The following is a 24,144-nucleotide window of genomic DNA, read 5'->3' as shown; positions in this document are numbered from 1 at the left end:
ACCGAAGGGACCACTTAGGTAAACAGAGGTAGAGTTATGAGACCAAATTGAGACGATTTAAAGTTAAGGGATCAAAATGAAATTCAAAAATAAGTTGAGGGACCAAAGCATGTATTAAGCCTAAAATTAATTTTAATATCTATACCTATAATTTTAATCTAAATCAAAATAATTTCAATTAAAAACAAAATTTAACATTATTATTAATAATAATAATAATAATAATAATAATAATAATAATAATAATAATAATAATAATAATAACAACAACAACAACAACAATAATAATGAAATTAACATATACAAAAGAAATATATTCCAAAATCTATATAACAAGAATCTAAATTTAATGATTGAGTAGAATAATTATTGATGAGACTTTCCTACCTATTAATCGAACTTTAAATTACCACTACTTCTTTCTCCCAAAATCGGATGGTATATTATACCATAACACTTTTTTTTTTTTTCTAATGAGTCAAATGTAAAAAAATAAATTATTGGAAAGTATATTAACTTATTTTTGAATTTCATTTTGGTCCCTTAACTTTAAACCGTCTCAATTTGGTCCCATAACTTTACATCCGTTTACCTAAGTGGTCCCTTCTCAATTTGGTCTCAATTTAGTGGTTAATCCACGTAATTAATGTATATAATTTTTTAGAGGATGATTAATACATATATTAGTTGTTGAGTTGAATTCAACACTTTCTGCATATGTATTATTATTTTATAACTCTAACCTTTCTTCATTTCACACTGCTTTCGGTCAAATACTATATTTAATTAGTTTTAATATTTTCTTAATTCATTCATGTAATGTGTGTGTTTGGTTTGGTGGTGGTAATAATTGATTTTGATAGAATTAAGTTTGAAAGAATTGATTTTGGTTAAAAGTGAGTTGAATGTGAATTGATTATGTTTGGATACACTTTAATAGAAGTTATTCTTATGAATTGATGTTGTTTGGATAGTTTGAATCAAAATTGATTTTGAATGTGTAATGACTAAATTATCCTTCAAATTAAAACTAAATATCTCATTCCTACTTAAAATAATTATTTGAACTTATCTAAAATCATTAATGGATTTTTATTGGTTCACAAATTTATTTAAAAATAATTTCAGATTATAAGAGTTTTTTCTAAAAATAAAATTTAATATTATAAGTGTTTTTTATTGCTCCAAAAACATACTTATATAGGAAAAATAAAATACGTTTTTCTTTCTCCACCCTCTTAGATATTTGTAAAATAAAACATCTTTTTATGCCAGCAGCCTCTTAGACAAAAGTAACATTTACATGGCCCTAATTATTTTGTTGCTTATCTCTCTGGAGAGTAGCCGTCATATCCTCATCTTCTATTGTGTGGTTTCAAAAGAAGAACACACACACAAAGTATGGTCTCTGGTGTTCTTTCGAATCCTTTATAACTGTTACCAACCCAACACTTTCATCATATCATCCATACTCCATACTGAATACAGATTAACCTTTCCACTCTTTTGTTAAAAATAACCTTTCCTCTCTTTTCATGGCTGCATCACAATCCTCATCATCCATCACCAATGATGGATACGAATACGATGTTTTCCTCAACTTCAGAGGCCCTGATACACGTAGTGATTTTACAGGAAATCTTTGGAATGCTCTACATAACAGGGGGATCCGCACCTTCAGGGATGACTTGGAGATTTACAAAGGGAAAAATATCGAGAAATCACTTTTTGAAGCTATTGAAAAATCAAAGGCGGCCATTGTTGTTCTCTCTCCGAGTTATGCAACTTCATCTTTTTGTTTAGACGAACTTTGTCATATCCTTAAATGCATAGAGGGAAGGGGTGGATTTGTTTGGCCAATCTTTTATGAAGTTGACCCTTCAAAAGTGAGATGGTTAGAAGACACTTATGGAGAAGCAATGGCTGAACATAAGAAGAACAATTGGTATAGCGAAGATAAGTTGAAGGAATGGGAGAATGCTTTGAATCAAGTGGCTAATTTGTCTGGTACCGTTTACAAATGGAAGAAAGGGTATGTATGTTCTTATTTATTTTCTTTTTGTTGCTGTTTAATTTACATAATTCTTAACTGCACAATTTGAGTTCCTACAAAAAATAACTGCACAATTTGAGTTATAATAAATACATAAATGCTACTCCTTTCGTCCCAAAATATAAGCAAATTTTACTTGTTAGCTTCATTTAATTAATGATGTATATGAACCACATACATAATTTATTTGAATGAACCTAAAAAGTAAAATTTGTTTATATTTTGAAACGGATGGAGTACTTAATTTGTGCACGATTTTGACACAAGTATGCGACACTTACCATTCACTTGAAAATTTTGAATTACATGGTTAACACAATTATGACGTCCAAAACATCTATTGAATTTGTAATTATTAAAATCAATCTTTTAATATGAATTAAACAAACACCACCACAAGAAGATAAAAAATCAAACAATGTCGTGCAAGAGGACCAACATCGCATATTACATGATGTAATTTTTTTTTTTTTTTTGCAAGAACGTGTTTTTTCTATTTACTTATTTATTTAGACAAAAGAACATGTTGTAATTTGTTAACCATATAATGAATTAAATCAACCATATCTTTTTTTAATCAAATCATTGAACTCAGGTAGTTAATCAACTATCGTTAAAATGAATTGTTTGAGAGAACACAAGTTCGATTCCTTATCAAACTTAAGATTACTTGTGATCAATCTTCTAGAAATCAAAACGTTAGCAATAAAAAACATATAATTTTCCGGTGGTTCTGGGAAAAAACAAAAAAGAATATAAAATAACCATATACCTCTTAAAAATAAACTTTTTAAACACATATTAAACTGAACTAACCATAACTCGTTAACAACATCATATTCAATGAATAGTACCATATGCCATATCTTCTCATCTTGCCATGGTGTGAACAGTAAATAATATGTTGTGATGTATTTTTGTCAAAACAATTGGGTTAGTGTGCAGTCACACCATGGACTCATGCAAGCCATTTGAAACAATCTGATTGAGGTCGGATGGTTCAAATTTGAAGTTGTTAATTTTGAATTTTTAGAAAATATAAACATGCTATTTTTTAGAACCGTATGATCTTGATCTGGTGCGAACATATCATCTAAGTGCATGAGTGCTCTGAATCCGAATTTGTGTCCAAATTAAATGGTATTTCAGTAATAAAAAAGTGTTAAAAAATCCTCTCAAAAAGGTCCACTAGGATGACTTCATTTGTAATATTGGACAGGGATGGATATGAATACATGTTTATTGATAAGATTGTTCGAGTCGTCTCAACAGTGATACAACCTTTTTCTTTATCTATACCTGATTACCTAGTTGGGTTGGAGGACCAAAAACAAGATGTATTATCGCTTTTGAATGTTGACTCTGATGATAAGGTCTATATGGTTGGAATCCACGGAACCGGTGGAATAGGGAAAACAACTCTTGCTCAAGCGGTTTATAATTCAATTGTAGATCAATTTGATGGTTCGTGTTATCTTGAAGATGTAAGAGGAAAAACAGGGAATGAGGGGTTGATACATCTTCAAAATATCCTTCTTTCTAAAATATTTGGAGAAAATAAAATCGTGGTAACAAGTGTTAACGAGGGAATTAATGAACTTCAAGTTAGGCTAAAAAAAAAGAAAGTTCTTTTGCTTCTTGACAATGTTGACAAGTTGGATCAATTACGCAATATTGTTCGAGAACCCGGATGGTTTGGTCGTGGAAGTAGAGTTATGATCACGACCCGTGACATAGACGTGCTAAGAAGGCATGGGGTTGAAAGAAGACATGAGGTGAAAATGTTGAACAAGGATGAAGCTTACGATCTTCTTAGATGGAAAACTTTTCAAACTAATGAAGTTAGTCCAAGCTTTGAAGATGTTTTCAATCGTGCTTTAACCTATATCAGTGGCCTTCCATTAGCTATTGAAATAATCGGTTCTCACTTATTTTCAAAAAAAACAATAGAAGAATGGAACTCTGTGTTAGATCAGTACAAAAAGGTTCCTAACCAAGAGATCTTTGAGATTCTTAAAGTGAGCTACAATGATTTGGTCCAAGATTATAAAGATGTTTTTCTTGACATAGCTTGTTTCTTCAAAGGAGATAATTTGGAATATGTCAAAAAAATACTTCATGCTCATTATGGTGACGAGAAGAAAGATCATATCAATGTGTTAATTGAAAAATCTCTCATAAAGATAAGCGAGTTTAATGATTTGAGTTTACATGATCTGATAGAAGATATGGGAAAAGAAATTGTCAGACTAGAATCACCATATCAGCCTGGAGAACGCAGTAGATTATGGTCTGTTAAAGACATAGTTGAAGTTTTGGAGGAAAATACGGTGAGTAAAATTTATTCAACTTTTAATCTTTAACCTAGTTTTAGATCTTTTCAGTATCCATATTACTAATGCTCACATTACAAATTTTTCCTTTATAATTTGTAATGTTATTTAAATATGTGTAATTAAATTCTAACGTATATACATGTATTTTGATTCATTTATGCTCTTTTTGTTAACAGGGAACAAGTAAAATTGGAACCATTATTATGCCTTGGGATATCAAGAAGGACAATGTAGTAAATTGGGATGGAGAGGCTTTTAAGAATATGACAAAGCTTAGAACACTTCTTATTGAAGGAGTTAAATTTTCTGAAAGTCCAAAGCATCTTCCAAATAGTTTAAGAATACTGGAGTGGTACGACTATCCATCACAGTATTTCCCGGTTGATTTTCTCCCGAGGCAACTCATCATATGCAAATTGAGCTCTGAATTTTATCGTCCTCGGGAAGACTTTTTCAAGAAGGCAAGCGTGATGAATTTATAATATTCTTAACATTCTTGAAAATTTTATAAAAGCGTAAACATGCCATTTTCTTATGAGCACCTAAAATAAAAGCTGATAATTTTGTAAAGAAGAAAAATATATTTAATCCAATTAATAATGTCACATTAATTAAGATCACTCGCTCACTCATTTATTTGTTTTTTGTTTTGTTTTGCAGTACTGCAGGAATATGAGAATTTTACAGTTTCTTCATTGTAATTCTTTGAGATCGATACCTAATATGTCAGGTCTCCAAAATTTAGAAGAACTTTCATTTTGGAGGTGTCCGGAGTTAATTACATTTGATGACTCCATTGTTTTGCTGGGTAAACTTAAAATTTTGAATATCATAAACTGTGGTGAACTCAAATATATTCCACTCCTCAAATTAGCTTCATTGAAAAAACTCACTCTTTCAAATTTATATAGTATTAAGAGTTTTTCTCCCATGTTGAATGAGGCATTGGATAAACTTCAATTTTTGGAGGTCATCTGGTGTCCTTTTCTCAAATATATTCCACCTCTTAAATTAACTTCATTGAAAACACTCACTCTTTCACATATAGATCGCATTAAGAGTCTTTCTCCCATGTTGGACGAGTCATTGGATAAGCTTAAAATTTTGATGGTTGAATATTGTGCAAAGATCCAAACTATTCCATCTCTCAAATTACCTTCATTGGAGGAACTCACTCTTAGCAATTTATCTAGTATTGAGAGTCTTTCTCCCACGTTGGATGAGTCATTGGATAAGCTTAAAATTTTGGAGGTTGATGATTGTGGAAAGCTCCAAACTATTCCATCTCTCAAATTACCTTCATTGGAGGAACTCACTCTTAGCAATTTATCTAGTATTGAGAGTCTTTCTCCCATGTTGGATGAGTCGTTGGATAAGCTTAAAATTTTGAAGGTTGTTGATTGTGCAAAGATCCAAACTATTCCATCTCTCAAATTACCTTCATTGGAGGAACTCACTCTTAGCAATTTATCTAGTATTGAGAGTCTTTCTCCCACGTTGGATGAGTCGTTGGATAAGCTTAAAATTTTGAAGGTTGTTGAATGTGCAAAGATCCAAACTATTCCATCTCTCAAATTACCTTCATTGGAGGAACTCACTCTTCGCTATTTATCTAGTATTGAGAGTCTTTCTCCCATGTTGGATGAGTCATTGGATAAGCTTAAAATTTTGAAGGTTGTTGATTGTGCAAAGCTCCAAACTATTCCATCTCTCAAATTACCTTCATTGGAGAAACTCAGGCTTGGAAGTTTATCTAGTATTCAGAGTCTTTCTCCCATGTTGGATGAGTCGTTGGATAAGCTTAAAAGTTTGAAGGTTTTATTTTGTAAGAAGCTCCAAACTATTCCATCTCTCAAATTACCTTCATTGGAGAAACTCAGGCTTGGAAGTTTATCTAGTATTCAGAGTCTTTCTCCCATGTTGGATGAGTCGTTGGATAAGCTTAAAATTTTGATGGTTGATGGTTGTGAGAACCTCCAAGCTATTCCATCTCTCAAATTACCTTCGTTGGAGCAACTCTGGCTTGTAATTTTATTTAGTATTCAGAGTCTTTCTCCCATGTTAGATGAGTCGTTGGATAAGCTTAAAATTTTGGAGGTTCATGGTTGTGTGAACCTCCAAACTATTCCATCTCTCAAATTACCTTCATTGGAGAAACTCACTCTTAAAGGTTTATATGGTATTAAGAGTCTTTCTCCCATGTTGGATGAGTCATTGGATAAACTTAAAGTCTTGAATATTAGATATTGCTATGACCTGTGTAGTTTTCCACATGTCATGTTGCCTTCACTAGAAATCCTTAATCTTTTATATTGTTATTTTCTCGAGAGTTTTCCACCTGTCATGTTGCCTTCACTAGAAATCCTTGATCTTTCATATTGTAAATCTCTCGAGAGTTTTCCACGTATCACCAGTCGGTCAATGACTAAACTTAAAATATTGAGACTTGAAGGTTGTGAAAAGCTCAGGAATATTCATGCTATCAATGTGGATTCCTTAGATGAATTCGATTATTCAGGATGTGAGAGTCTCGAGTTTCCCACCTCTGACTGATGGAAGAGATTAATGCAGTTTACACCATTTCATTGTGTCAACTCAAGAGCACTCCCATTACTAGGTAGCTCTTTAAAAAGATATTTATATATGAACCTTTTTTTTCTTTTCTAAGACTTGTATATGGTTTGATTCTAAAAAAGTTGGATTCTACTGGAGATATACTATATCTTGCAGGTCTCTTTTCCTGCCAATTAAATCTTATGCATTTTCTAAAGGTTTAAATGTTGATTTATGTATTTTGCCTCAATCACGATTTTGATCCTCCTATTTTTATATCTATGATTTTAATCATCGATCTAACTTTTAAAATCAATGACTTAATTTATTCTACGTGTGCATTTTGAAGCTGAATTTTGATGATATGATAAGTGAGATGTTGATCAAAACATACACTAATTTTCATTACAATTCATACTGCTTCTTGATTTTTGTGTGTTAATCGCATACCTGGAGAAAATGCTAACAGTTTTTGTTGTTTTTGCTGCAATCATTATTAATATTAATTTTGTCTCTATAGAATGGATCAAAAAGCGTGTGATGAATCTGTCAAAAAAGCTTCGGATTTCAAGTGTGATAATTTTTTTTAAGAAGTTGATAAATCAATTGCATGCCCCACTCAAGTGTGATAAGAAGACTGAACCATTATTTGCAAAATAATCTTTTCAAAATATTTGCAACAAAGTTGAAGTTCTTGCTAAGAGGTAATTGCAAAATTATTTATTTATTTATATATCACTTACTCTGAAAGCTTATAAGGTCTTGCAACCTTTTAACATAATTTTTCCCTCTAATAAAGCTTCATTATTTGCTAATGGTCCCTTAACCTTACAATTTTTCCCTCCTCTTCTATGCCTAATTTGAAATTCAAATAGTGATGGTTTAATTTTCCCTAATAATCCGTGTATAGATAAGGAGTAAATAGTCAATTTCCCCCCTAAAATTGTAAGTTTCATCAATTACCCCTCTGAAATTAACAAAACTTCAATTACCTCTGAAATTTCACAACGTTGGTCAATTTACCGCCTCCGTCAAATTTTTCTGTTAGTGAACATGATGTTTTGCAAATACCCCCCCGAAGTTTTGCACTTATGTGCAAAATGCCCCCCAAAATTAAAAATTTATATTATTTTTTTCTTAAAAACAAACAATTAATAGTTAAATATTAAAGCTAACTATTAATTTTGGAGTTTGGAAAAACTACATACATATATACATCAAAATAGGGAAAACTGTATATTTTTAAAGTGACAATAATGGTTATTTATAATCGACAAATTATTATTTTTAGAGGTTTATAAACAAATTAATAATCAGATTTAAATTTATAATTTCTCCTTCACCATCTTAGTCTTTTAACTCCTCCAACTCCTTCAACAATTTGCTCAAACCATTTAAACTACACAACCCCCAATATTAATCCACAAATCATCCCATTATTGTCACTTTAAAAAATACATATTTTTCCCCGTTTTGGAGCCTATTTTGATGTATATATGCATGTAGTTTTCCTAAATTCCAAAATTAATAGTTAGTTTTAATATTTAACAATTAATTGTTTGTTTTTAAGAAAAAAATAATATAAATTTTTAAGTTTGGGGGGCATTTTGCACGTAAGTGCAAAACTTCAGGGGGTATTTGCAAAACGTCATGTTCACTAACAGAAAAATTTGACGGAGGGGGTAAATTGACTAACATTGTGAAATTTCAGGGGTGTAATTGAAGTTTTGTTAATTACAGGGGGATAATTGATGAAACTTACAATTTCGGGGGGGAAATTGACTATTTACTTGAGTTTTAATGCTGCTGCATTCACAAGACTGGATTGGAACCAGGACAGTAAATAGTCAATTTCACCCCTAAAATTGTAAGTTTCATCAATTACCCCCTGAAATTAACAAAACTTCAATTAAAAATCTGCCTTTCAACATACATAGCTAATTCACCATGATATTTAAATATATTGCTTGATGAACTATGTTATGATGAGTCTTGCATTTGCATTTGTACAAAATCTCTTATACTTTCTTTCAAGAAGAAAAAATCGAAAAACTCTTATATACTTGATTATGCACTAGCCATTGTCTTTGTCTTATTTCAAAGCTCTTTTTAAGCTAAAGCTAAATGTATACTCCCTTAAAGTTTGAATGTATATGAGGATTTAATATATTTCTATGTTTTTACTCCTTACAGTTTGAATGTATTTGATAATATAGTGGGTATTAAAATGATTTCTAACTCAAGCTGCAACGCAAAAGAGATGCATGCCAATTAAGTATATGGCTTTATTTTTTTGAACAGTTTTTAAATTGATTTTTGTCATTAAGCTCCTAAAAACTAATACTATTTAATCTCTCTTAAGTATTACTTATAGTTAGTTGTGGTTTAAAATTCATTGTTGACCGAGGCTAACTTAGATGCTTCCCATTCAAACACTGTAAGATGGTAACAAAAGAAGTTATAGAATTTATTGTTAGGTGGAAGATTGATAAAATTCATTGATGCCAAAGAAGTTATGCTCCTTCATTCTCATAAAGTGGTTCTGAAATTTGATGAACACTTGGTTGTTTTATCTCTCTTCTTGAGCAAGTGGCTATTTTTTTGTTTATGTTTGCATATGATTAGTATTGTATAATTTATACTTTATTTTGCAGATGGAATTAAATTATACTGGAGAGAAAGGTCAAAGGTTCTTTGGTTGCATGAGTTTTTGTTATGTGTATTTGTGCTTATTTGACATTGAGTTTTGTTTATGTCCCATTGAACCAACGACTAAATAAAATTGTGCTTATTTACCAATATGCAATGGCTGGCCGTACAACACTGAAACGATGTTGTCATATCATTGTTTGACTGGTAGTTATGGTGAATATTCGTATTGGTTTGCAACAAATTTGATGATATTAACTGATAATTTCTTTTTTTTTTTCTTTTGGTAGGTCCTTTGGCGAACAATCCAGTGACTGATTTTGAAAAGGCTGTCAATAAGTTGCGACAGAAATACAGGTCTTACATCGTGGAATATGACACTGAAGAGGTGGGTAGTTTTTATTTTGATTTGATGCCTTTTGCGTTTTACATTATTAGGGTTTAACCGTTTTTGTTTGTTTTGTTTAGGGCTTTTGATGCTTCCCAATATGTTTGCGAAAGATTTTTGGGATCAAATCACGCATTTTGCAACATTAATAGATCCAAAAAACAACAAGTTTGAAGTACTGGTGGAACGTGTCAATGGGCATGTGTTTTTTTTACCAAAGGATGGAAAGCTCTGCGTGACTTTTATGGAATTCGGTTGGGGGCATGGGTGACATTGGTATTTGTTGGTATGAGACAGTTTGCAATAATTCTGAAGGTTAGGTTTGGGAAAAAAGTCAAGTGTCCGGTTTTCAATCTGCCTATGCAGTTCGTGATTGACAAAACTTCTGTGCAGCCAACCTTCAACAATATTGTCCCCTCTTCACTGTAAGTCTTGCATATCGGCACAGCAACACCAACATGCAGGTTGATATGGTGCACAAACTAACTGATTATGATGTCACCAGTGGGTTTTTGGTATGCAGAGTTTAATATTTTCGGAACTGAACCCTATGAACACTGCAGAATTGGTGGAAAGTGGAAACTTTTTGTTGATTGCTGCAATCTTTATGAAGAAATGAGGATGAGGTTTGGTGCGCCTGTTGGTGGCAAAAACACTGCTCTTTATGTTAAAGTCGTTGCAAATTAGAGATGTGGTTCTTTTTCATATGGTTGCAGGAGGATTGTTCAAGTTTATTTAAGTTTCTTTTTGTTTTTTAAGTTTGTAATGAACATCTGTGCTTAAGAAGTGTTCTTTTTAATTTTCTGTTGTCAGGAACTTTAAGTTTGCCATCAACATCATGCACCTCATGCTAATCATCAGTTAAACGAAGTAACTTTTTTCCCAATACAAGTTTGCAAGCATTGTGTTCTTTCTATCATGCATTGTGTTCTTTCTAATAATTTGCACCATATCAATTAATGATGGTGTATGTGTGATTTGATTATAAACTACTTGGAAGCTGCCATATGCCTCTGCATGAAATTGGTATATCATGAATTATAGATTGGATTCCACACCATTTTCGAATAATCATCCAACTATGTACAAGCATATTAAAAAAGATGAGCAGTTTGTAAACCTACTATGAGATATTAATTTTGGAAGCTACCTATGTTTTATGAATTACATTGTATCTTTGCCTTTTTTTTATATACTTTGAGATATTAATTTATATTTTTTTTGGCTTTAGAAGCTTTATTGACTTTCTTTGAATATTTAGAGATTATTTAGTGAAACTAATGAACTATATTTTATTATCTTATTGTTTCATATTTATCATAACGGTAAATTTGGTTGAACTCGGTTGTAGATGGTCATTCTCCACAGTTTTTGCCATTATGTCACATCAGTTTTTGTTATATTAATTTCGCTTTTAAAATATATTCACGACACTAATCTTTCATAAATTACACCTTATCAATAAACCTCTAAAACCGCCCCCCGTATCTTAGCCCAACTTTTCCACTATGAGTTGAAATTAAATAATTAAATAGTTATTGTAAGCTAATAAGACCCGTGCGGCGCACGGGTTGTCAATCTAGTGGATAGTAACCATTTTAAGGTTGTATTTTGATATTTTCCCTCTAATTTAAATAATCTTTATGTGATTGACATGTTGACAGCAATAATTATTTGAAAAAAATGACATAGCGGGTGTGCCTCTACATTGAGGGAATGGGAGTTGGAGATCTTGGGTTCAAACCTGGGCAAGGAGTAAATATATAATCTAACAACTAATTAACATTTTCCATTCAAAAATATATAAATAAATGCATCGTACATGTCGGACACTAGACACATCTTTGATCAGAAGTGTTGGTTCAACAACCCATCTTCTATGAGTTTGTGTGTAAGTGTGTTAGAGTTGTCAAATAGCGGATATAGGGGCACTATGCCATAGTAAAATTTAAACAAATTGACTTTACTAAAGTTCACCATATATAGTCAAAGTTTTGATTGTAGAGGATCCATTTCCTTTGATTCATTGATTAAGGAAGTGACTGTACGTAGTGTGTTTTATTTTCAGAAACTTCTCTTATGCTCATCTAGCGCAAATGAAGTATATACTTCCCTAAGGTTTAGAAATTGAAAAGGTGGTTGTTGTTGTTGTTAAGAAGAGCTTGTGTATGAAACCGGATTTGAAGATCACCTGTCTTCTGATTTGGCTCTTATACGATATTTTAATTCAAGGCTGATTAATTTCTTTAATCTGCAACGTGAGGTAACATTTTTTGATTTAGGGTTGTAGCTCTTGTTATTTGTATTTTATGTATCTGAAGGAACAATGTACGCTATCTTAACGGTGGTATTAGTATATCGGATCTTATTCAAAGTCCACACTTCTATGTCCAATCTTAGTGATTTCTAGAACTTCATTGGCTGTGTCTGAGTTATACATCTCACAAAGTCCAATGTAATCAATGTAATACTGTCATTTTTTGGTAACATTGTCAAGGCATTTAGGTTTTCATTCTTTGAATAGTACTCTATGTTGTGATTGTGATTTGTGATTCCATAGTACGCTATGTACAGCTGCAACTTTTGAAATTTGTAAAGGTGAAAAATTACAAGAAGGGGGGTTGAATTGTATTTGTTTTTTCTTCTTTAATTTTTCTCCTATCTGAAAATACTGTTCAGAAGCAGATAAAGTTCTACTTCAGAAGTGTTGTTCAGAACTAATTGCAGCGTATAAAAACAGAGAGAAAGAAGGAAGCACACAAAGCAATTTATACAGGTTCCTTCTACAAACCGGAAGTCAGCCCTGTCCCCCTTGCACTTCCAAGGAGAGTTCACTAAAAAGTAATATCTGGTTACAATTGCTCACTACTAAACTTAGTAAGAGACTTCAAATGCTCAAGCACAACTGCAAGAGACTTCTATTGCTCAAGCACAACTGCAAGAGACTTCTTAATTCAAACAGAATTACAAAGATTATCTTTGAGTTTGAACACTTGATATACAATCAGTGGTGTTCATAATACAAATCAGATACAGACTCTAAAGACTCTAAAATTTCTAAGATATGAACTTTGATAAGAAACTCTAAGAGAAATTTTGAATGCAGAACAATTTCAGCAGAGTTTTGGCACTATTAATCCTTGGTATTGTTGTTTTGAAACTCTGAGTCCTATAACTTAGAATATGTTTAGGATGAATTATGGAACAATCTCTGGTCCTAAGACCACTCTTTCACCTGACTCAAACCAGCACAACGGAGTTCTGCATCTCCAACCATATAAAGCCTCGAAAGGTGCCATTCCAATACTAGAATGATAACTATTATTGTAAGTGAACTCGATCAACGGAAGATGACTATCCCAAGTTCCTCCTTGCTCAAGAACACAAATCCTCAACAAATCCTCTAGCGACTGAATTGTCCTCTCCAACTGACCATCTGTCTGTGGATGATAAGCCGAACTCAATCTCAACTTCGAACCCAAAGCCTCTTGCAAACTATTCCAAACTCTAGAAGTAAATCTTGGATCTCTATCTGATACAATGCTCGAAGGAACACCATGCAACTTCACAATCTCCTTAATGTAAATCTCCACCAACTGGGCAACAGGGAAACTAATATTGATCGGTAGAAAATGAGCCGATTTCGTCAATCTATCAACAATAACCCAAATCGCGTCGTTCCCTCTAGGAGTATTCGGCAAACTCGTCACAAAATCCATCGATATACTATCCCATTTCCATTATGGCACATCTAAAGGTACCATCATTCCAGCAGGTTTCTGATGCTCGACTTTCGACTTCTGACAAACTAAACAGGAATTCACAAACCGTGCCACATCTCGTTTTAAACCAGACCACCAGAAAACCTTCTTCAAATCGTGATACATCTTCGTAGCTCCCGGGTGAATACTCAAGCTACTTCTATGACTCTCTTCAAGAATCATCTTCTTAATCTCCTCATTGTCTGGAATACAAATTCTCCCTCGGAATCTCAACACACCTTGATCATCGATTTTAAAATCGTTGTCCTCAGTCTGGTCACTAGCAACCAACAAGTCCACAAACTTGACATCAGCTTTCTGTGCTTCCTTGATACTTTTCAGGAACTCACTATCAATCTTCAGCATACCCAGTTTCACACTCTGAGGTGACCATTCACACACCAAACTCATATCTCTGAACTGTTCAAGTAACTCGAACTCTTTAACCATCATAGCGGACATATGCAATGTCTTCCAACTCAAGGCATCTGCAACAACATTAGCTTTACCTGGATGATAATTCAAACCAAAGTCGTAATCCTTTAACAATTCAAGCCATCTTCTCTTTCAACACTTGTAAAACAATTTTCAAATGCTCAGCATGTTCTTCTTTAGTCTTGGAGTAAATTAAAATGTCGTCGATAAACACAACCACGAACCGATCCAAAAATGCATGGAAGATGCGATTCATATACTCCATAAACACTCCAGGTGATATCCTGACCTCAAATCAATCTTGCTGAAAACACGTGCACCCACTAACTGATCTATCAAATCATCAATTCTCAGAAGTGGATACCTATTCTTGATAGTTACCTTGTTCAACTGTCGATAATCAATACATAACCTCATACTACCATCTTTCTTCTTTACTAGCAAAACCGGCGCTCCCCAAGGTGAAACACTTGGTCTAACAAATTTCTTCTCAAGCAAGTCTTCCAACTGTTTCTTCAGCTCAGATAATTCGGAAGCAGACATACGATAAGGTGCCATCGACACTGGCTTCGTTCCAGGAACAAGATCAATAGAAAACTCGACTTCTCTCTCTGGAGGCACATCAGGAATCTCATCTAGAAAAACTTCAGGAAATTCACACACTACTTGGAGCTTATCAATCATTGCTTGATTCTCAATAGATAAGGAAGCCATCAACGAAAACATCAAAATACGATCACGTTCCATCTGCTTCAGCTGCTTAGTAGATAAAAACTCTACACCACTTTCCTCTTCGACGGAAGAGAAATGCACTGACTTGCTAAATCAATTAATAAGAACGTGGTTGTACTCCAACCAGTTCATACCCAGAATCACATTCATACCGCTCAAAGGTAGACAAACCAAATCCATTTCAAAATCACGACCAAACATAGACAAAGGGCATTTCAAGCATACGAGAGAAGTAGTCACCGAACCCTTAGCTAGAGTTTCGACAACCATCTCTCCATTCATATCAGACAAATCAAGACTCAAAGCAGAAACACAATCATAGGCAATAAAGCAATGAGTAGCACCAGTATCAATAATAGCAACTAAAGGAGTATTATTAATATAGCAAGTACCTCTGATCAAACGATCCTCATTCTCCGTCTGAGTCCCAGTCAAAGGAAAGACCCTACCAGTAGTCGGCGCCCTCTTAGGCTGAGTACACTGAGAACTAATTTGTCCCTCTTCATTGCAGTTAAAACATACAATGTCTTGACGCTTGCAATCAGCTACTATATGACCCTTCTTGCCACATTGGACACACTTCTTAATTTCTTCAGGACAACCATTGCTCTTGTGGCCTTTCCCACCATAGTTGAAACACAAAATTTCAGAAGCATCCTTCTTCTTAGGCCGCCTATCATCGGCCATTCTCTGTTTCCCTTTATCAGTAGGGGCATTGTACGGTTTAGGACGACTCTGCTGTCCCTTGCCCTTCTTCTCATTCACCATCTTGTAATGAGCCTTAGTATCTTCCTCGTAGATTCTGCAGCTATTAACCAAATCCGGAAAAATCCTAATCTGTCGATGCCCAATCGCCCTCTTAATGTCGGGCCTCAAACCGTTCTCGAACTTAATGCATTTCGAAAACTCAGCAGTCTCTGCAGCATAATGTGGGTAAAACTTTGCCAACTCAACAAACTTGGCAGCATACTAAATCACAGACATGTTTCCTTGCTTCAGCTCAAGGAACTCGATCTCTTTCTTCCCGCGAACATCTTCCGGAAAGTATCTTCTCAGGAACTCTCTCCTGAAAACAGCCCAAGTCACAACAGCTCCTTCTTGCTCAAGGGTAGGCAGCAGATTAACCCACCAATCATCAGCTTCCTCAGCTAGCTGATGAGTACCGAATCACACTTTTTGATCCTCGGTGCACTGCATCACACGGAAGATCCTCTCTATCTCTTTAAGCCACGTCTGGGCTCCATCCGGGTCATATCTTCCCTTGAAGGTTGGAGGGTTCTTCCTCGAGAAAGTGTCCAACATCCTCGTCTCAGCATTTGCACCAGCATTCGCTTTAGGTTGTTGTCCCACAGCTTGGGCAACAGCTTGTCGAGCAGCAGCTAACGCAGCATAAGATAGTAATATAAATATTACTAAGACTCGACACGACTCTTCTAATTGACCGGACAGACCGACCTGCTCTGATACCAATTGTAACACCCCGTTTTCCCAATGTAAAAATTTCTAAACATTTATCAAAGTAAAAACCATAAACGGGATATCACATAGAAACGTAATCCAAAATTAGTTAAATAATAATTTAACTTTCACATAATATCTTAACATAGCAGCGGAATATTAGTTCGGAAATCATAAATCATTTTTGGCACGTAGGCCCCAACAAAATGTTCCAACAATCATATTAATAACATAAATGTCACGTAAGGCAATGAAGCATGCATATAACCCCATCCTGTTACGTATCAGAGCGACCTAGAAGACACAAGGAGGCAAGGCCACTCACGACGGCAAACTGCACACTAAACACGATCACCTGCAAGTTACCCATACGAAGGGCAACATTTTCAAGCAGAAGGGGTGAGATTTCGTAACAAAATAACATTAATCAATGTAAATACGAATCATAAGTTAACATCATAATCATTTCTTTAACAACTTTGCATAATTGCTAAACAGTTATCACGTAATCATATATTCAATTATCATGAACAACATAACATATTTGATAAACACTTATCACGTAATCACATATTCAATCATTATCAACAAGGCATCTTAATCATGACAATGCGACAATGCTCTTAGACTCCTTATATGCATGTGGTACCAATCGTCATCAGAAGTATAAATATACTTTAGTCGTGGGGAGGACAAAGCTCCTAATAAACGTGCGGAGGACAAAGCTCCTAATAAACGTGGTGAGGACTAAGCTCAATGATATGCTATGCATGGACTCTTAACAACAAAACACGTAATCATCGTAATCAACATGCATCCAATAATTTGGAGCTAAACGTCATCTTATTCATTACACATAATCATTATGCACTTAGTTAAATAACAGCAACAGCATAATCAAGTCACATAACAGGATGATATCATTATATCAATAGCAAATCATTTGCATCATAATTAAACTTTCATATCTTACATAATTGTACAATACATTAATCATGCTCAATTAATGACAACATGTCTTAAAAGGCTTTACAGATTGCATTAAACGTCATCATTAGGTTTCATTACCAATTAGGGGTTCACTCTTGATCAACACGTGCGACACAGATCGCACAAACACTCAAGCAACTACATTCTGGTTGTGCTCGCGAGGCGAGAGTTCTTACTCGCCATGGCGAGTACCACTCAACTCCCAAACTAGTGTTGTTCTGGGTTCAATCTGATCCTACATTCATTCCTAATCAATACTAGGTATGTTCAGGCACTCAAAGACACTCAAGGTCCAACTAAAAAGTCGAGAACACAAAATCCAACATGCTCTCTGCCTTAGCTCGCTATGGCGAGTAAGGTTGCTCGCAGTGGCGAGCTGCGTTACACAACTCGCGAGGCGAAGGGAATTGCTCGCCATGGCGAGTTGCACCAAACAACTCGCGAGGCGAAGGGGAAAGGCTCGCGTGGCGAGCGATGAAGTTCATCACTCGCGAGGCGAGGATCATCACTCGCCAAGGCGAGCGATGAACATAGGCTCGGGCAGAATACGATTTTTCTCAAAAATCCAACAACTAACATGGTTCAAAGCTTAGTTTTGATTCCATAATTCATCCTAAACATATTCTAAGGTTATAGGACGGTTTCTACATCAATCTAATCAAGTTTTACCGTTTGATCATCAATTTTAGGGATTTGACCTAATTTCAAAACTTTTCTAAATCAATCCTAACTTTGTCAATTAATCATCAGAATTACAATAACTAACATTACTGAGTTATTAGTCTCACCCTTACCTTGTTTTGCAAAAATCGCAGCCCTCTCTCTTGGTTTCTCTTCTCTTGGCTTTTTCTCCCTTTTTCTCCAAAAACGTACGTACAACAATGTTTTTCTAAAACTAGGTCTAACCCTTTTATACCTCCTCTTAATTACTTATCTTATCTCACTTTCTCCCCCAAAACTATCTAAAATATCAAAACAGCCCTCCACTAAATATTTTATATTATTTTCAAATCTTTATTTTATTTAACAATAAAATAAATCTCATATCCTTATCAAAGCCTTCAAAATTCATAACTTATCACGTCATCAATCAAATCACCAAAATCATCGTAAATTATCAAAACATATCAAAATCATGCATATATTATATAATTATAATATAATCGCCTAAACTCGATTAAATAAACGATTAAATGAAAGTGGGCGTTACATTAATCATGATTATGGTACATCTGACAAGAAATCAGATTCTGGAAAAGCTCCAAAGTTCAATGGAGATCCAGAAGAGTTTTCTTGGTGGAAAACCAACATGTACAGCTACATCATGGGATTAGATGAAGAGCTGTGGGATATTCTTGAAGATGGAGTTGATGATTTGGACTTGGATGAAGAAGGAGCTGCTATTGACAGAAAGATTCACACTTCTGCTCAGAAGAAGCTATACAAAAAGCATCACAAGATCAGAGGGATCATTGTTGCTTCTATACCACGTACTGAATATATGAAAATGAGTGATAAATCCACTGCTAAGGCAATGTTTGCATCACTCTGTGCTAACTACGAAGGTAGCAAGAAGGTCAAAGAAGCAAAGGCACTTATGCTAGTTCATCAGTATGAGTTGTTTAAGATGAAGGATGATGAGAGTATAGAGGAGATGTACTCAAGATTTCAAACTTTAGTATCTGGACTGCAAATACTGAAGAAGAGTTATGTTGCTTTTGATCATGTAAGCAAGATTCTGAGAAGCTTGCCTTCTAGATGGAAACCCAAAGTAACTGCCATTGAGAAAGCTAAGGATCTAAACACCTTGAGTGTTGAAGATCTTGTCAGTTCTCTCAAGGTACATGAAATGAGTCTGAATGAGCATGAATCCTCTAAAAAGAATAGATCTATTGCTCTACCATCTAAAGTAAAGTCTTCCAAAGCTTACAAGGCCATTGAATCTGAAGAAGAATCACTAGATGGAGATTCTGATGAAGATCAATCTGTGAAGATGGCTATGCTGTCTAACAAGCTTGAATACCTGGCAAGGAAGCAGAAGAAATTTTTGAGCAAGAGGGGTGGTTATAAGAACTCCAAGAAAGAAGATCAAAAGGGATGCTTCAATTGTAAGAAGCCTAGACATTTCATTGCTGATTGCCCTGATCTTCAGAAGGAAAAGTCAAAGAGCAGAGCTAAGAAACCAAGTTTCAGCTCAAGCAAATTCAGAAAGCAAATCAAGAAGAGTTTGATGGCTACCTGGGAAGATCTAGATAGTGAATCTGGTTCTGATAAAGAAGAAGCAGAAGATGATGCAAAAGCAGCCATGGGGTTAGTGGCAATAGTGTCATCAGAAGTTGAATCAAAATTCAAGCACAAATCTTCACATCCTGAGGAGCTAATAATTGGAAGCAAAGACACTCCTAGAAGAACAAGTTCTCATTTCAGACAAGAAGAATCTATGATAGGATTGCTATCAATAATTGAGCCAAAGACAGTTGATGAAGCTCTCTCAGATGATGGATGGATATTAGCCATGCAAGAAGAGCTAAATCAGTTTCAAATGAACGATGTGTGGAATCTGATACCTAAACCCAATCAGAAGAACATTATTGGAACAAAATGGGTATTCAGAAACAAGCTGAATGAACAAGGGGAAGTAACTAGAAACAAAGCTATACTTGTTGCACAAGGTTATAGTCAACAAGAAGGCATTGATTACACTGAAACATTTGCTCCAGTTGCAAGATTGGAAGCAATTAGGTTACTTCTATCCTATGAAGTTAATCATGGCATAATATTATATCAAATGGATGTCAAGAGTGCATTTCTTAATGGTGTCATTGAAGAAGAAGAAGTGTATGTCAAACAACCTTTTGGATTTGAGGATCTTAAGCATCCTGACCATGTTTACAAACTTAAGAAATCACTATATGGCTTGAAACAAGCTCCTAGAGCTTGGTATGATAGACTAAGTAATTTCTTAATCAAAAATGATTTTAAGAGAGGCCAAGTTGACACGACACTCTTCAAAAGGACTCTTAAGAAAGACATTCTGATTGTGCAGATATATGTTGATGATATAATATTTGGTTCTACTAATGCATCTCTTTGCAAGGAATTCTCTAAGTTAATGCAGGATGAATTTGAAATGAGCATGATGGGAGAATTAAAGTTCTTTCTTGGAATTCAAATTAAGCAAAGCAAATAAGAAGTATATGTTCATCAAACAAAATATACAAAGGAGCTTCTGAAGAAGTTCAAACTAGAAGACTGTAAAGTGATGAACACTCCAAAGCATCCACCCTGCACCTTAAGCAAAGAAGATACTAGAACTAAAGTAGACCAGAAGCTATACAGAGGTATGATTGGTTCTCTTTTATACTTCACTGCATCTAGACTAGATATTTTGTTCAGTGTATGCTTGTGTGCAAGATTCCAAGCAGATCCTAGAGAATCTCATTTAACTGCTATTAAGAGAATCTTCAGGTATCTGAAGGGAACAACTAATCTTGGACTCTTGTATAGGAAATCCCTAGATTATCAGTTAGTTGGATTCTATGATGCTGACTATGCTGGTGACAGGTTTGAAAGAAAATCAACCAGTGGAAATTGTCAATTCCTGGGAGAAAATCTGATATCCTAGGCAAGCAAAAGACAAGCAACAATTGCTATGTCTACAGCAAAAGCATAATACATTTCAGCTGCAAGTTGTTGTACACAACTACTTTGGATGAAACATCAGTTGGAAGACTATCAGATTAATGCTAACAGTATTCCCATCTTTTGTGATAATACTGCTGCTATTTGTTTGTCAAAGAATCCAATTCTACATTCAAGAGCCAAGCATATTGAAATCAAACACCATTTTATCAGAGATTATGTTGAAAAAAGAGTTTTAGATATACAATTCATTGATACTAAGCATCAATGGCCTGATATATTTACAAAGCCTTTAACAATTGAAAGATTTGATTTTATCAAGAAAAATTTGAACATGCACTTTGTGTCTGATTAAGATTTGCTTCCCTCCGAATAAGAAGTTTGGTTCTGAAGTCTGTTCAGAAGCTTTGGTCCATCAGAAGCTCTTAACTGAGGTTCTGAGGAAAATGTGCTTCTGAAGATGACGTCAGCATTAAAACTTCAGAAGCTGTGTTCTTTACTTCTGAATAGTAGGGTTAGTGGAATCGTTGGCAGTTGCATCTCAGTAACACCTGTCCCATTAACCAATGTTGTTAGTCTGAAAAGTTTCTGACGTGGTCTATATGTATTGGAGTATAACAAAAAGGGCAATGATGATTTTTTATGCTTTTAAACGTACTTACACGCGCCCCTAATTTGTCATTAATGCTATGTTTGTTTGTCCCCTTATGAATTGCAATCGTTTTACTTAAAACACTTTGACAAAACACACCCTACTCACTTCACAACCTACACTTTCATTTTCTCTAACTTTCTCTGCGAAGTAAGCGCATTGTCTTCTAAACCCTAGAAACCCTTTTCACTTCACAATCATTCAAATGTTTTCCTCAAGCTATGTTCCTTCAATCAAGATTTACACCAACGAATCCTATGTGCTCAAGGAAAGAATGATGACTATACCTCTGAACAAACTGGATGTTCAAGTAGAAGCCACCGTAGATTTTGGTTCCTTGGAAAGGAACGAAATGGATATCAAGGGATACTTTGCTGCTCAACATATGTTGGATTACTTCACTATGATCAATACACCTTCCTATGAAAACCTGGTCAAGGACTTCTGGGTAAAGGTAGAGGTGTTCGATAGAAGAAACGCTGAAGAAGAAGAAGTCAGGGCTGTAAAGGAGGATCCCAGACTCAAAGGGAAATCAAGAGCAGAAATGGGTTTAAGACCATTTAATGGAATAGAAATTAGATCAACAGTGATGGGTATGGAAATTACCATCATGGTGGAAACTATTTCTAAAGCATGCAAATGCTCCATTGATGGCCAGTATCAGGTCGATGCAATCAAAGGCCAATCGGGGAAGAAGATTAATGGAGTTCTGTTCAATAGAAATTCAAAAGCCAAATCTGCTGACTTATCTCCAACTCATAGGTTGCTGAAGAAGATTGTCTCAGAATGCATCTTTCATAAAGGAGGTGGTACTCATTCTCCTTCTCTAGATCACAAGCCTCTGAAGTTGTGACTCTGATTGCTGAAACTCAAGAATAGACAGTTAAGGAAGCAACTGTTCTGTTACAAGAAGCCATGTTCCAGGAAGAGAAGGCACATCAGAAGCTCACGCATCAGAATCTGAAGCCACTATCTCAGATAGTCTGAAAGGTATTCTAGTTCTTCACTAGAGCTGTCAAAACGGGCCAGGCCGTATGGGCCGGCCCGTTTATCCCGAATAAATATAGGGTTGGGCCTAAAATATTGAGCCCGAATTTTAATAGGGCTTTTTAGCCCGGCCCTTAAAATCCCGGTACCCGTTAGGGCTAGCCCGAACGGGCCGCAGGTAGCCCGTTAGCCCGCATAACAAAAAAAATCCTATAAATTATATATATTTTTCAATTAATTCTTTACTTAGTTGATTATCGAAGTAAAAAAACAAAAGTCAAAAGTCAATGAATTAACACAAATATAAATGTAATATAAAATTATATTTATTCGTTTCGTTATTTAAAGTTTTAAAGGTCGAATATATAAATATTTATAACCATAACATATCTAATTTATTTAAAATCATTTTCCTCGTCGTTTTAGTTTACGACGTTTGTACGAAAATGTTTACAATTTATTTTTGTGCTAGACATTATTTAAACATATTAAAAATATTATTTATAAAAAAATTATAGCAATGTTTTATAGTACTATTTTAAAATAAAAAAATATATAATTTTTAATACGGGCCAGCCTGTTTAGCCCGCAGCCCGTGTAGGGCCGAGCTCGGGTAGTATATTTCAAGCCCCTTTTTCAACTGGGCTTTTTGGCCCGGCCCGCTAAAGCCCGAAGCCCATTAGGGCGGGCCCGTTTAGGGCCGGGTCGCCCGTTTTCACAGCTCTATTCTTCACACTCTACTGAATATGTTAATGTAGAATCAGATTCAACCCCATCTATTTCATCTGAATCAACCACATCTTCTTTTGACCTAGATGATATTACAGTTAGTCAGAAGTATAATATTCATTCTAAAAACCTTTCACCATCCTCCAAAACTCACAAAGAACCAGAGTCTAGTATATATGAACATATCAATGAACTAGCCTCACAAAGAATGAAAGCGATTGAGCACTTACCACCTGATCACCCTCTTAACCGTGACTCAGCCTTTCTCAAACCCCTTTCTGTAGTTTTACCAGAAACGAACCCAGAACCACAAAAGGCCTCTGAAGTAGCTTCTATAGAAGTTAGTTCAGAACAACCCCAACCTCAACAACCATCTTCCCCATCAACCCTATCTTCTTTAGAAAAGCATTTAGGTGGTGAGATGTGTTTAACTCCACAAAAAGCCTCTAAAACAGTTCCTGAACAGACTGTCTCAGAAAACCAACAATTTGAACCCTTCTCCTCTAACCTCTCTGAACAATTTGTTCCTGAACTATCTGTTCTTGAAAAAACTGTTTCTGAGCAACCTACCCTTGAAACCCAATCAGAACCAGAACCTATGATCTCATCAGATGTCTCTGATGCTGAGGAAGAGCTTCTTAACTCTTCTTCTGATGTGATCATGGAATCTGCTTCTGATCACCTACCTTCCTCCTCAAACAGCCATCAAACTTCATCAACCTTAGCCATTCAACCATTCAATTCTCCAAAACCATCCAAGATACCCTCACCTCCAACCA

General features: G+C 34.9%; 1 protein-coding gene across 2 annotated transcripts; it reads left to right on the top strand.

The window, feature by feature from the left end:
• Nucleotides 1-1,291: 1,291 nt before the first annotated feature.
• On the top strand, nucleotides 1,292-10,898 carry LOC25479489 (disease resistance protein RPV1). 2 transcript variants are annotated; one of them, XM_024774816.2, is made up of 7 exons: nucleotides 1,292-2,032; nucleotides 3,273-4,383; nucleotides 4,566-4,850; nucleotides 5,050-7,006; nucleotides 7,463-7,646; nucleotides 9,882-9,979; nucleotides 10,060-10,898. In XM_024774816.2, the coding sequence occupies exons 1-4, from the start codon at nucleotides 1,536-1,538 to the stop codon at nucleotides 6,940-6,942; spliced, it is 3,786 nt and encodes a 1,261-aa protein (XP_024630584.2). In that variant the 5' UTR covers nucleotides 1,292-1,535; the 3' UTR covers nucleotides 6,943-7,006; nucleotides 7,463-7,646; nucleotides 9,882-9,979; nucleotides 10,060-10,898. The 2 variants fall into 2 exon arrangements, with proteins under 2 accessions (XP_024630584.2, XP_024630585.2); XM_024774817.2 differs by lacking the exon at nucleotides 7,463-7,646.
• The last annotated feature ends 13,246 nt before the right edge of the window (nucleotides 10,899-24,144 follow it).

Source organism: Medicago truncatula, chromosome 6, assembly GCF_003473485.1.
Source record: "Medicago truncatula cultivar Jemalong A17 chromosome 6, MtrunA17r5.0-ANR, whole genome shotgun sequence".
NCBI lineage: Eukaryota > Viridiplantae > Streptophyta > Magnoliopsida > Fabales > Fabaceae > Medicago > Medicago truncatula.
Note: the sequence above shows the minus strand (reverse complement) of the source record. Positions and strands in the feature narration are given on the sequence as shown.

What these genes read in the sequence shown, in the direction of transcription:
- LOC25479489 (XM_024774817.2), top strand. Translation starts at nt 1,536, where the DNA reads ATGGCTGCATCACAATCCTCATCATCCATCACCAATGATGGATACGAA. An exon ending in GTTTACAAATGGAAGAAAGG is followed by an intron (nt 2,033 to 3,272) that starts GTATGTATGTTC and finishes AATATTGGACAG; the next exon opens with GGATGGATATGAATACATGT. An exon ending in AAGTTTTGGAGGAAAATACG is followed by an intron (nt 4,384 to 4,565) that starts GTGAGTAAAATT and finishes TTTTGTTAACAG; the next exon opens with GGAACAAGTAAAATTGGAAC.